Here is a 15,688-nt window from a genome sequence, read left to right on the forward strand (position 1 = left end):
GACATGAATAATTACTGAAATACATTTGCCAAAGTCGAAGCTACTTATGCAGTGTATGGAAGACAAACAAACAAGCGCAAGCACGTAGACATACACAGATACAATTCCTTAATACAAAACAGTAAATGCTATAAATACTGACAGAACTGGCGGAAAGAAAATTAATTATATAGGATTTAGTTAATTTGTATAGGAAAGAAATTGCTGGTTTTCATCTGATTTAAAACGATTGTGTGTTACCATTTAATGGCAAAAATACATTTCTGTTTCTTAATTTTACATAATTGAACGGAGGCAGTGTATAATACTTTCAAACCGTTTTCAGAAATGTATGTGTGAAAATAGTGAATAATTTCGCATGGCATTGTCGCACGAGCTAGCTATTCGCGACACAAGTTGGCGAGGTAGTCAATCGTCTTACACATGTTCAAGGAAGTCTGAAATAATAAAAAACACCCCCCTTACGTCACTCCCCATATCACAGAAATAGAAAACAAAAATTTTTTTTGAAAACGAGGTTGGATGTATTTGGGCGATGCATTTGTTGATACCGGCTTTGGGTATTCTGTTTTGATGAGCGAGTGTCTCCGTTATTTCTAAAACATGTTATCATATTCATGTTAAAGATAGTTAAAAAGAACACAAAACATGGCACCACACGTTTCTTACCTAGTAATAGATAGACACGATACCAAGAACAATGTTTATACAACAAGCCACTACTCGTGCTCACAAACGGAGCAATTACAACACGTTCTTAAAATAGCCAGATCAGCGTATTGCACCACGAGAAGAAAACGGTGCTATACTGCTATAAAACAGACGACATCAACTGAAAAACTCAGTTGATTAACTGGCAGTGACCTTGCCCGTGTTATGAGTAGACATTATGGTGCTAAAGGCGTCCAAACACGGAGTTTACTCCGGGAATACGCTGCGAGCGTCCAATTCACGTTATAGCAGACAGTACCGCACTCACAGCTCAATAGTGAGGCGATATGTCGGGGGAACGGAGAAGAAAAAACACCAAATTGAAAAGCTGATTGAAAACTTCGATGTTCCAGATTTTAATGTTGAATTCTCACTCAACAAAAGAGAAAGGTGGGTTTTGCCTGAAGTCATCAGAAAATACATCCAGTCCGGAGACTCGGATGAAGACACTACGAAAACAGATTTATTTCTGAGGCACAAGTTGAAGCGACAATCTAACTGCATAGCCTACTACGCTGATAAAGGACATATAAAGCGACTTGTTCCGAAAGCGGGACGATATTTTAATGGGAAGGCGGTAACAAATTTCAAAACACGTCCAAAGAGAGATAAAAAGACAGTTACCGACACTGACGAAACACTTCAACCTGGTACTGATGAATCAACAGTAAGATATGAGATATTTTGTCCGTGTTCTCCCAGAAGCTCAATTGTCCATAACCCAAAGTATATCAAACCAGAGGCTAAAGACAGTGTCAGCGTCTCTGTGAATGGAGGGAGGAAGAAGAAGCGACGATCTCGTCTGACAAGGCGAGAGGTGAACGAGATATTAGATGACACTTGCGAGGACTTCGATGTTCAGAGCGCCGACGACTCTGACCCTGGAGACGTGATATCTAGTGTAAACTTTACTCTGAGAGACTTCGTCAAAGCTGAACGTAAAGAGAAGCGAAAATCTCGCACGCGACGACCTAGCTACGAGGAAGACAGTGTCTGTAAGAAAGATCGTATTGTGTTTGTTGATAAAAATGTGTCGTCTGCTCGCTCAGTGACACTGAAAAATGAACAGTATTCACAGAGCGAGAATTCGCCGTCAGTCTGCCTCAAAGACCCAACAATTGTTATTCCCGTTCCTGTGAAAATTGATTCAAACGAGGCTGCCTTTGATAACCTGCAAACTGTGTACGGTCGGCGCTATATGGAGGCAAAATGTGAACCCCGCAAGTTTAGTATTGATATGACTGACAAACTTAGACATCACGTTAAAACGTCGAAATTCTTCAGGGACGTGACTTCATCATCCTTGGATCTCCATGGTTATCTTTCGTTTACAGAGGCTGAAGAATGTCCAGGCGATGCCGCTCTCAGAATCTACAAGGTTGCTCTGAACATTCCCTCACATATGAACTCAATCAAGCTGGACACAGTCGTGGAGATGGAGACCTACACACTGGAACAGCTAGAAGACAAGTGCTTGTCATACATCAATACCCTCCCAATTGATGTGTTCGTGAAGCGTGCCACCGTCAACTTCTTAGAAAAGCCCATCATGACGTTTCAGCCTGTGGGTGAGGGAAGGAGGTGGAACATGAATTTTCTCCACCCACACGAGTTCTCTGACAAAGTCTACAATCTACAAGGGACCTACAGAGAAGCTACAGAGGCTGGTTGCCCTGCCGATGTGTGCGGTATCTGCTATGAGGACATTAGGGTTTCCACTGAAATGATCGACAGACGTTCCCCTGCAACTAGTCTTGATGCCTGTGGACACTGGTTCTGTGATAGATGTTGGAGACAACATTTGGTCAACAAACTGCGATCTGGACCTTCCGCCTTCACGTGCCCTGAATATGGATGCAGTGTAGAGGCAGACTTCCCCACTCTTCTTTCGTTCCTGCACATAAGCGACATCAAGAAACACATCGAGAGGCAGATGAGTGAGAAGATCAACTGCTCCGCTCAGGCTAAGTGGTGTCCAAAACCTCAGTGTGGACGGGCCATTGTAGCAGAAGGACCTCCTATCAGGAACAGAATTATTCCTGTAGTGTGTTCCTGTGGAACAGATCTCTGTTTTACCTGCATGAAGAACGCTCACTGGCCTGCAACATGTGCCCAAGCCAAGGCGTTCCGTGAGAAGGTGATTGCATTGAAGGACTATGTGAACTTTGCCAAAGATGCCTTTCTTGATCCACTTCCCAATGTTGTTCCTGTAACTGGTAAGAGCTGTCCGAAGTGCTGTCGTTTCATCGAGAAGATATCTGGATGTCCAAACATGTCGTGTCCTTGTGGAGCTACGTTCTGTTGGACATGCGTGAAGACCATAAGGCCGTACGAGCATCACAAATGCGTTGTTGAAGAACAGAAAACTATGTTAGTTGAGGAGTATGAACATGATGCCACGGGGATCAGCAGAACTCGTTTCTACAACACTGCACTGAAACACCGTCAACTGCGACTGGCCACCAATATGTTCACACAGCACTCTCGAGTTCGAGTCTTGTCCAAACACCTGGCTGCTGAAGCATGTTCCAACAAGCAGCTAAGAAATCAGATGGGAGATCATGAATCAGATAACAAGCCTGTACTTGGTCTAGCTTCTGATTTCCTGAGGCGCATGCTCAGTGTCAAACTGGAACTTCATCACGTGATCGAAAACGTTGCCATAGCAATGGATGACATGTGTTCGGGAAGTCACCTGCGTGACCTCAGGAACATCCTGACAAGAATGGAGTCGTGTGCAGACACCATTGAAACCACTTTGGAAATTGCTCCTTCAGTGTCTGCCTCCTTTTTCGTTGAGAAACTGTTGATTTGCCGGAGGGATTCCCGGTATAATATCGCGTGTGTCGCACGGGTCATGAAGTAAACCTGTTTCAGAGACCTTGCTCCATCTGCGTGAATAACACGCCTACGTCTTTCTGTGTGACCTCAGGTTGACCTGATTCTTCACGAGTTAGCTTTGAGTTTGATTTTCGAAACAAAGAAGGCCATTTACTTGGTTGGTCAGTACGTTCGAAGGAAATTTATAATATATCACAGACTTGAAGAATTTTCAGTCAAAGTTAACTTACTCTCAGTGTTAACGTTACGTGCATACACTGGGTGTAACTAAACCTAGTAGGAGGTCGCGTCACTCGCCTGATATAACTCACTCACACAGTCAGTCACTGATTACTCTCGGTATTTGAGTATTTCCACCATTGTTATTCATCTGCAAAGTGCCAAATAAATCGCTGTATATTTGAATAGTGTGTTTTCATCTTCTATCCTCGTCTTGAGGACTAAAGACACGTTGAAGTTGATGTTTTACGTGGGTCAAGAGTGTGCTGAGTGAGTGAGTGTATGCGTGAGTGCATGCGAGTGTGTGTTGTTTGAAACTCGTAATTTTATAATGGTATTTCCTTAAAATATTGGGAAGCGCAAGCACAATCTCCAAAACAGGCCCGGAAAATCGTCAGAAACCCACTTAATTGGACCAATGGTGAGAGTCGTTGTGTAAACAAACGCACGTGTGTGGGTTTGATTCTCTCACCGTCATTGGCATAATTTGTATTAAAAACTTGACATTAGACAGCACAGTTCTGTTAGCTACATTCTGTCTTCCTTTAATATGACGATGCATATTGTTCGTGATTTTTCAAACAATGACATAATGTCATAAACGATTTAGTTGCTCGAGATTATTTTTATTAAAGTACCACAGTCATTACGCGCCTTGTGATTGGTTTGTCGTATTTTCGCACAAAACAAGCATTGAGCGGCGGAAGGGTCTTCTTGGAGGTTTCGGAAAGGGACGAGTGGTTACGAATGCAGTCAGGCCCTGTCTGTCTCATTGTCCATAAACCACATTATTTCACCTTCTTAATAATGTTATCCTATATACGTAGGCCTTCAACGTAATGGTGGAATTAATGAAAATAATATATAGCCCACTATTTTCACTTTAGAGGGGAGGTAAACATTTACAGAAGTGCGGATTCCTCATCTGCCAAAAAATCCAATCAGTCGCCCAATGACGACAACTGTACTCCAACTCAATGAGTGTCCACTTACGAATGTCCAAAACAATTACAGTGACGTCACACTGTCATGACGGAGAATCATGTACGTCGCCACACCGTCGTTGTAGAGTGATTTAGTATCACTTCTAAATTGTATCATCTTGTATTGCTAAAGGTGGTCACGTGCAGATCCGGGATAGAACTGATCTTCTGTAACCCATGCTTGTCATAAGAGGCGAATGTTCAGGCTCACTGACTTCATTAACACATGTCATTGTATCCCACTTGTGTAGATTGAGTGATTGTCCCCTCCAGCGTCGATTATTTCCGACTGACGCCATATAGCTGGAATACTGCTGAGTGCGGCGTAAAGTTTATCTCATTCACTTACTAAAAATATTGTAAGCAATTCAGTCTGTCGTTCAATAAAGCATATAGATAAGCAAGAATCCCGTCTGGACAGCAGACCATCTCATTAGCATGCCATTTTGTTGACGTCATAGTTTTGTTCACCCAAAACTCACGTCACGAGACGTCGTGCGAAGAGCACGTCTGGATTTATAGAATTGCATGCTGAACCGGCTGCTGGTAAACAATATGGTTTTATGAGATATTGAAGGGTGTGATCGGTGCAATAAAGCAATCTGATAAACTTGGTATCCAAATCTGATAAATATGCGAATTACGTCAATACGCGTACTACATTCACAAAACCCCATACACGCCATGCGAAACCTAAAACGCTAACATTTCCTTGATGACGTCGTCGCGAGTTTTGCGTGAGGAAGTTTGTAAACAAGCATGGCTGTCCCTATTATCAAAATTGATCCGATTCTGTAAGAATTGGGGATAGACGCTCTGGAGTTGTTACTGGAGTAATTGACTTTAGGAAGACATCAAACGGAGTACGGAGGCACGGATTATGAAGCACGAGTGAAAGGCGATTGCTGAAAAAAACCCAAAATTGCTCTAATTTCACTCCACCTCGGATGAAAAGTGGTTTCAATAGCTGTCCATAGTGCATGCGCAGTGATAAGGTTCTCGCGGGATGCCTGAATGATTTATTCACAAGAAGACTACTTAAGAATGTAGGGTCGAATCGCATCAGCTGTATGTTTGGTATTCTTCCTGTCCGGGACCATCAGTCTGAACTAGTCTGAACCAGACAATCCAGTGAGTGACATCATGAGCATCGATATACCCACATGGGATACGATGGCCTGCATCAACCAAGTCAATCAAGCTTCTGTATTTTCAATTACAAAACATAACAAACTTGACAAAAATATGAAAAGCAGTTCTCAAGAAACTTGTCAATCTGAAACTTTCTACAATTTGACATCTGTGGATTATGAAAAGACTGAAACACTTGAAGAGCGTGATGTCAGTGCAGTGTTTTTCGTGCAATCCAGGGCAATGTTCAATATTTTCTTAGGGAATCTCGATATTAATCAGATACAAGTTAGCAAAGCAGAAAGAGATCATGTCCTGATACGTCATTATGTTGTCATGGTGATACATTTCACGTCGTTCAAAGTCCTTAAAAACACAAAGTAACAGTTTAAATCAGGGGCTTGTTACATGAATGTTGTTTAAAGAAATAACCATCAGTACCTGGACGAGGCATAGAGTCGATCACATACGATGCCTGCCTGCCTGCCTGCCTGCCTGCCATGCCTGCCTGCCTGCCTGCCTGCCATGCCTGCCTGCCTGCCTGCCTGCCTGCCTGCCTGCCTGCCTGCCTGCCTGCCTGCCTGCCTGCCTGCCTGCCTGCCTGCCTGCCTGCCTGCCTGCCTGCCTGCCTGCCTGCCTGCCTGCCTGCTTGTTCGTTCGTTTTCTGCCTGCCTACCTGACCGTAAGGCAGGGAAAAAACATGTCCCATGTTTTAACGTTTTTTGGTATGAACTAATCAATGGCCTTCCATTGTATTCGCCCTACCATATCCGGAGAACAATAATGTGTGTGGAAAACCTATAGGAGAAATTACTGGTGTAATTTCAGGAACAAAATAAAAACGAAACACTACAAGATTTGTGTTTTTATTAGACATTTTTTAATCATCAGTGGGGTGGATACTCACAATGTTTGATCTTATTTTGATTCAGAGAAAATCATCTTTGGTAAATAGAAGAAACACAAGATGTAAAAACCGATTCATTGTTTCTGTACATGGAGACGAGAGTACAGATCTAACACATCAATCAATGTGAGTGTCTCTAATATTCAAGGTCATAGTTCCATGCTGACACACACTTCAATACAAGGAGACTTGACAGATCTGCCAAGATGAAGAGCTTTCAAGCCATATTAATTCATTAACTGAGCGACACGGCCAATACATACACGAGCTTCCTTCTGACAAATCACAAGACTCCACACTAGCTCGGAGTTGGAGAGTTGAACTCCTTTCTTGAAAGTGTCCTCAATGGTGGCTGCACAAGATTCCATTCTAGTCAGGAGATGCATGAGCTTATTGCGGAAACACCCTGGAGACATGGAATCCATTGCTATGGCAACGTTTTCGATCACGTGATGAAGCTCGAGTTTCATACTGAGCATGCGCCTCATGAAGTCAAAAGCTAATTTGCTCGATGGCTGATCAACAATTATTTTAGTGTCATCACTGATTCGGACTCTTAGTTTCTCGTTCACATGTATTTCAGCGGTTAGGCGTTTGGTTAGGGCGCGCTCCCGGCAGAGATATTTCTGAATGTTCACATTCAGTCGCTGCTGGCGATGATCCAGTGCAGTGGTGTAGAACCGTGTCCTTTCGAACGACTTACAGTCAATGACATGTTCTTCTATAAGAAATTCTCTCTCATTTTCAACAACACAAAAACGGCCAACATGAGCGAGTCTGGCACATGTCCAGCAGAATTGAGCCCCACAAGGACAAGTCATGTTAGGACATCCAGATATCCTCTCGATGAATCGCCGGCAATTTGGGCATGACTTGCCTCGCACAGTGAAGACATCAGGAAAGAGATCAAGGAATGTGTCTTTGGCCAGAGTGACGTAGTCCTTCAATGCAATCACCTTCTCACGGAACGCCTTGGCTTGGGCACATGTTGCAGGCCAGTGGGCGTTCTTCATGCAGGTAAAACAGAGATCTGTTCCACAGGAACACACTACAGGAATAATTCTGTTCCTGATAGGAGGTCCTTCTGCTACAATGGCCCGTCCACACTGAGGTTTTGGACACCACTTTGCGTGGGCGGAGCAGTTGATCTTCTCACTCATCTGCCTCTCGACGTGTTTCTTGATGTCGCTGATGTGGAGGAAGGAAAGAAGAGTGGGGAAGTCTGCCTCTACATTGCACCCATATTCAGGGCACGTAAAGGCGGAAGGTCCAGATCGCAGGTTGTTGACCAAATGTTGTCTCCAACATCTATCACAGAACCAGTGTCCACAGGCATCAAGACTAGTTGCAGGGGAACGTGTGTCGATCATTTCAGTGGAAACCCTAATGTCCTCATAGCAGATACCGCACACATCGGTAGGACAGCCAGCCTCCGTAGCTTCTCTGTAGGTCCCTTGTAGATTGTAGACTTTGTCAGAGAACTCGTGTGGGTGGAGAAAATTCATGTTCCACCTCCTTCCCTCACTCACAAGCTGAAACGTCATGATGGGCTTTTCTAAGAAGTTGAAGGTGGCACGCTTCACGAACACATCCCTAGGAAGAGAATCAATGTATGACAAGCACTTGTCTTCTAGCTGTTCCAGTGTGTAGGTCTCCATCTCCACGACTGTGTCCAGCTTGATAGAGTTCATGTGAGAGGCAATGTTCAGGGCAACCTTGTAGATTCTTAGAGTGGCATCTCCTGGACATTCTTCAGCCTCTGTAAACGAAAGATAACCATGGAGATCCAAGGATGATGAAGTCACGTCCCTGAAGAATTTCGACGTTTTAACGTGATGTCTAAGTTTGTCAGTCATATCAATACTAAACTTGCGGGGTTCACATTTTGCCTCGATATAACGACGACCGTACACAGTTTGCAGGTTATCAAAGGCAGCCTCATTTGAATCAATTTTCACAGGAACAGGAATAACAATTGTTGGGTCTTTGAGGCAGACTGACGGCGAATTCTCGCTCTGTGAATACTGTTCATTTTTCAGTGTCATTGGGCGAGCAGGCGACACATTTTTATCGCTCTGTGAAAACTGTTCAATTTTCATTGTTACTGAGCGAGCAGGCGACACATTTTTATCAACAAACACAATACGACCTTTCTTACAGACACTGTCTTCCTCGTAGCTAGGTCGTCGCGTGCGAGATTTTCGTTTTATTTTACGTTCAGCTTTGACGAAGTCTTCTAGTGTAAAGGTTCCACTAGATATCACGTCTCCAGGGTCAGAGTCGTCGGCGCTCTGAACATCAAAGTCCTCGCAAGTGTCATCTAACATCTCGTTCACATCTCGCCTTGTCAGACGAGATCGTCGCTTCTTCTTCCTCCCTCCATTCACAGAGACGCTGACACTGTCTTTAGCCTCTGGTTTGATATACTTTGGGTTATGGACAATTGAGCTTCTGGGAGAACACGGACAAAATATCTCATATCTTACTGTTGATTCATCAGTACCAGGTTGATGTGTTTCGTCAGTGTCGGTAACTGTCTTTTTATCTCTCTTCGGGCGTGTTTTGAAATTTGTTACCGCCTTCCCACTAAAATATCGTCCCGCTTTCGGAACAAGTCGCTTTATATGTCCTTTATCAGCGTAGTAGGCTATGCAATTAGACTGTCGCTTCAACTTGTGCCTCAGAAATAGATCTGTTTTCGTAGTGTCTTCATCCGACTCTCCGGACTGGATGTATTTTCTGATGACTTCAGGCAAAACCCACCTTTCTCTTTTGTTGAGTGAAAATTCAACATCGAAATCTGGAACATCGAAGTTTTCAATCAACTGTTCAATTTGGAGTTTTTTCTTCTCCGTTCCCCCGACATATCGTCTCACAATTGAGCTGTGAGTGCGGTACTGTCTGTTATAACGTGAATTGGACGCTCGCAGCGTATTCCCGGAGTAAACTCCGTGTTTGGACGCCTTTAGCACCATAATGTCTACTCACAACACGGGCAAGGTCACTGCCAGTTAACCGACTGATTTGTCATTTGATGTGGTCTGTTTTATAGCATTATAGCACTGTTTTCTTCTCGTGGTGCAATGCACAGATCTGGCTATTTTTAGGACGTGCTTTAATTGCTCCGTTTGTGAGTACGACATGTGTAAGCGTGGTTCTTGGCACTGTGCCTTTTTTTCAGAACACGTTGTGATTGCCGAGGGCATGTTTACTGTTTCAGGTGTACAGGTGTTTGCTGACAAACAGTAATTTCATAAATCTAAATTGTTACATTGTGTATTTTGTGACAGTAACATAGGTGTCAACAATGGAATCACTTCGCCCGAATGCAACATTGCCTCAGTTTCAAATACGGGTAAATCAATCGGGGTATATGATCTTTTATTAGCCTTCCTGCGTGTTGACACTGTTTTGCGTGTTTTGACGACACACATTCGTGACCGTTGCGTGTTATCTCGGGACAAACAAAATACCGACTAGTGCCTCTCTGGAAGGAACAATTCCTAACAACGTCAAACAAGAACAGACCCGTGAAGGTCCAGGGGTAGAAAAGGCCTTCAGCAACCCATGCATGCCATAAAAGGCGACTATATAGCTGGATTACTGCTGAGTGCGGCGTACAACTAAACTCACTCACTTAAACTAGAACGATAAGTCTACTTCTGTTTAATGCCAGCAAAATAATGTCAGTTATGGAAGCGGTCGTAAGTTGCTGTAATTAAATGTTGTTAACCTGTTTTAAACAATAATAATGATGTTGATGATGATGATTTGTGGAAAATATGTTCTTACGTAATTGTCGCCATGATTATGGCTTTGCACAGAAATTCTGTTTTGGGAAAGTCGCACAATTTGATCAGTAACCTTGTAATGTGGAAGTGGGGTGAGAAGATATGAAATATGAATCTATTCCACCTTAAAGAGTTGCAAGCTTGCGGTGTGTGAAAATATATGTCTGAGTGTTAACTATCAGTCCAACTCCACAGACTGACACATCCACCTCACCCAACAGACAGATACATCCAGCACACACCACAGACAGACAAATCCACCTCACGATTCAGACAGAAGTAACCACCTTACCCTCCAGATAGTTGAATTCACCCCACCCTACACCACATGCACCTCACCCTACAGTTAGATGAATCCACGTAAACCTAAAGATACAGGATCCAACCCACCCTACACACACACCCAACCCACCCTACACACACATCCAACCCACCCTACACACACACATCCACCTCTCCCTACAGGCATCGGCATCCACCTCACCCTTCAGACACATCCACCTAACCCCATACACAGACAGACACATCCACCTCACCCTACAGACAGAGGCATCCACCTCACCCTATAGACACATTCACCTCACACTATAGATTCATCCATCTCACCCCACAGACACATCACCTCACCCTACAAACAGACAAATCCACCTGACCTACCGACACATCCGTCTCATCCTACAGACAGACATATTCATCTCACCCTATAGTCAGAAACATCCACCTCACTCCACAGACACATCGACTTCACCCAACAGACAGAGGCATCGGACTCGCCCCACAGACATATCCACCACACCCTACAGACACATCCGTCTCATCCCACAAACAGACACATACACCTCATCTTACAGACACATCTACATCACCCCACAGCCTGACACATCCACTTCACGTCACAGACAAACCAATCCACCTCACCCTACAGAGAGACACAAACACCTCACACTCAGACAGATGCCTCCACCTCACCCCACAGACATACTCTGCATATGGGCCTGTGGCCTTCATACGTGCTAAAGACTTTGATGATGATGATGAACTTACAGATAGATGCATCCACCTCTCCCTACACACAGACAGACACATACACCTCACCCTACAGACAGACACATCGAACTCACAATACAGGCTGAGACGCATCCACCTCACCTCATACAGAGGCATCTACCTCACCCCACAGACAGAAACATTCACCTCACCCCTCAGACAGACACATCCACCTCACCCCGCAGACAGAAAGAGTTCATTTATATGCATGCAAGAAATTTCTTGAGGTAAAAACCGAACACGTGTAATTTGACGGTCTACGGAGAATTAGGTCGATTTCCTATGTGTATATAGTCTTCAATTAAAGCCATAAAGTATTGGGTAAGATTACATAGATTATATGACATAGGTTTCCGAAACAATGTTATGATGTGATGAAATTGTGTGACGAAAATGGGTTAATGGATAAAACATAGAGAGCTGCTGTACAAACCTGTTATGGTTATGTGTAGTGTGATCACAATGTACAGTTACATACATATGCTATCATATCATTTACACAGAGAATGGAAGATGTGTATTTCCAGTCTTGGTCGGAATCACTACTTCTATCCACAAAGTGCCTGTACTATAATCACTGGAAATCGAACATATGTTTTCAAGACTATTTAGCAAAAATCGACGGAGAATGGTTTCGTGTAGTTCTCTCTCGTTTCTGTTACTCTCCCTATTAATTAATTATTGAAACTAGCAGGTATACAGGTATACAAAGAGAAAACAGAATATGTTAATTATGTAATATGAATACTGTTGAGGATGAACTACATTTCCTTCCAATCTGTCCTGTTTATACGACTCTACGAACAAACTACCTAAAACCATACTTCAATAAGCACCCAAGAGTACGAACATTAATTTCACTGCTAACAGATACTACCACATCACTAATACACAATATGGCAATGTACATCTCCTTCACTTGCTTGCTTGCTTGATTGATTGATTGACAGACGACCTCCCTCACCTCACAGAAAGACACATCCACCTCACCTCACAGACAGACACATCCACCCCACTATCGGACAGAGGCATCCACCTCAACCTATAGATAGACACATCCAAGTCAACTCACAGACACATTCACCTCGTTCGACTGTCAGACACGTCCACCTCACTCTACTGACAGATGCATTCACCTCACCCAAAAGACAAACACATCCACCTCACCCAATAGACAGACACTTCAACTTCAACACAGAGAGACACATGCACACCACTCTCGTACAGAGGCATCCAACTCATTCTATGGACAGACACATCCAAGTCAACTCACAGACACACCCAGCACACCCTGCAGAGGCCTCCATCTCACCCTACACACAGACATATCCACCTCACCCTACGGAGGCATCCACCTCAGCCTACAGACAGACACATCAACTTCAACCCACAAAGAGACACATCCACCTCACCCTCCAGACGGACACATCAACTTCAACGTACAGACAGACACATTCACCTCACCCTACAGTGGCATCCACCTCACCCTGCAAACAGAAACATCAACTTCAACCCACAGAAAGACACATCCACCTCACCCTGCCGACACATCCACCTCACCCTGCAGACAGACACATCAGCTTCAACCTACAGACAGACACATCCACCTCACCCTACAGACACATCCACTTTATCTCACAGACACTATCACCTCTCCCTTAGGACAGTCACAACCACCTCACCCCACAGACAGACACATCCACCTCACCCTTCAGACAGACACATCCTCCTCACCCCACAGACACATCCACCTCACCCTTCAGACAGACACATCCACCTTGGCCCACAGACAGACACATCCACCTCGGCCCACAGACAGACATATCCACCTCACCACACAGACAGACACATCAACATCACCCCACAGACAGACACATCCACCTCGTTCTACAGACAGGCACATCCACCTCACCCCACAGACAGAGACATCCACCTCATCCCACAGACAGACACACCCACCTCGGTCCACAGACAGACACATCCACCTCGGCCCACAGACAGACACATCCACCTCACCCCACAGACAGACACATCCACCTCACCCCACAGACAGACACATCCACCTTACCCCACAGACAGACACATCCACCTCACCCCACAGACAGACACTTCTACCTCACCCCACAGACAGACATACCAACACTTTACTCACTCACTCCTGTAGTAATCCTTCTGAGCAGAACAACGATCTGCGAAAATTCTAAAACTTGAGGGTGTATGGTCGTGGGAACTGGGAGATGTTTAATTGAAACCACATATTTCATGCCATCTTTCTAATTTTCTCTGCCAACTTTGACATCTACACACTGATAATTAGAATACCGATGTTTGATGCACCGATGAAGTGACAGCAGTTGCTTGTGAACAAGACTCTCCGTAAGTTCCAAATATCCTTGTATATTCCATACATGATGCTAACAAAAAATGTGTACCGTTTTATGACCCTGTGTATGACCCTCCCTACCCTCTCAACAAGAGACCCTCGTATTTGGACTTTTTCCAGTTAATTTTCCAATAAACTCATATAACATTATAAATTCATAATAATAAGGATAATTTGTTTATGTCCGCTAACTTCCATGTAGAAAAAATTATGACCTAAGCTGCCTAAAATAGACTAGTGATAAACTAAAAATTTAGCAGTCATATTGTCGTCTCATCCCACTGCTGGATGCGCCGAGGCAATTTTGAAAAAAAGCCACAAGCCTGAAATGAGAACGCATGTGTTACAAATCATACCTACCGGCTTGAGACATATGGAGTTGGGTGGAGATAGCCTGGTAGGAAAAGCGTTTGCTTGTCATGCCGAATACATGTCTGGAATATTTCTCAAACTTGCGTAAAACCATACGTACTCACTGACTCACTGAGACATTTGGACGAACAGGTTACCCGTGTGAACAGTAGTCGCTTCTCTTTGGTAACATTTGTATGATTCCATATGATGACTTCATGGCACGCTTCACGTGTACTTCACAGACTTCAGATTTCTAGTTGTAACTGTATTAGCTGGTCTGATCCCTGATTTATTGGTGGAGACTGAACGCTACCGCAGGGTGGCTACATACATGTAGTCTCATAACGCCTTATCTAATAATAATCGAACCAGCAATCCAGTGACTGACATCAAGAGCATCAATCTACTCAAATGAGATACGATGACATGCATCAACCAAGCGTCCAAAAGTCACGCTGGCCAAAGTCAATAATCTTCAGTTACTTTCTTGCTGCAATCCAGGACAGTGTTCAATATTTTCTTAGGGAATCTCGCTATTAATCAGTTACAGGTTAGCAAAACAGGAGATCATGTCCCGATACGTCATTATGTTGTCAATGTGATACATTTCACGTCGTTCAAAGTCCTTAAAAAACACAAAGTAACAGTTAAATCAAATGTGAAGCCCATTTCTTCACCTGGTGTGATATTGCTGGAATATTGCTAAAAGTGGATCCGTGAAGATCCGGGTTAGAATTGATCTTCAGTAACCCATGCTCAAAGAGGAGGGTGGTCAGGCTCGTTGACTTCATTAACACATGTCATCGTACCCAATCGTGTCATATCTGGGGCGTGTTAAATGAATTTTGTTTAAACACATAGCCATCAGTACCTGGACGAGACAAAGACTGGATCAAATAGTTGTCTGTCTGTCTGTGCTAGTTCAAACTTAAACGTGTCTTTACAGCTCGCCCATTTATATGCTGGTCCTCTGCCACAATGGTACATGAATAAAGACTCGAAGCGGACCAGTTCATTTTTTTTATCCCTGACCACAAGACAGGGAAACAACATGTCCCACCTTTTAACGTCTTTTGGTATGGAGAGACGGGGAAACTGATCAATGGCCTTCCATTGTATTCGCCCTACCACGCAGCATGTCCGGAGAACAATAATGTGTGTGGAAAACCTATGGGAGAAATCACATGTACTGGTGTTTCTCAAAGGAACAAAATTAAAAAACAAACAACACAAATAAACACACAAAAAAATACGAGGTTTGCGTTGTAATTAGACATTTTTCGAATTATTACTGCGTGTGAATCATCAACAAGGTGTGTCC

General features: G+C 43.8%; 2 protein-coding genes across 2 annotated transcripts; one reads left to right on the top strand and one right to left on the bottom strand.

Moving 5' to 3' along the window:
- Window positions 1–850: 850 nt before the first annotated feature.
- LOC137296011 (uncharacterized) lies at window positions 851–3,957 on the top strand. Its single transcript, XM_067827636.1, has one exon. It carries the CDS (start codon window positions 890–892, stop codon window positions 3,575–3,577), a length of 2,688 nt encoding a protein of 895 aa, XP_067683737.1. The 5' UTR covers window positions 851–889; the 3' UTR covers window positions 3,578–3,957.
- A 2,791-nt stretch (window positions 3,958–6,748) lies between these two features.
- On the bottom strand, window positions 6,749–9,837 carry LOC137296090 (uncharacterized). The gene has a single exon (XM_067827758.1). It carries the CDS (start codon window positions 9,765–9,767, stop codon window positions 7,020–7,022), a length of 2,748 nt encoding a protein of 915 aa, XP_067683859.1. The 5' UTR covers window positions 9,768–9,837; the 3' UTR covers window positions 6,749–7,019.
- Window positions 9,838–15,688: the final 5,851 nt, after the last annotated feature.

The sequence above is a fragment of the Haliotis asinina genome, chromosome 9 (assembly GCF_037392515.1).
Source record: "Haliotis asinina isolate JCU_RB_2024 chromosome 9, JCU_Hal_asi_v2, whole genome shotgun sequence".
NCBI classification, from domain to species: Eukaryota; Metazoa; Mollusca; class Gastropoda; order Lepetellida; family Haliotidae; genus Haliotis; species Haliotis asinina.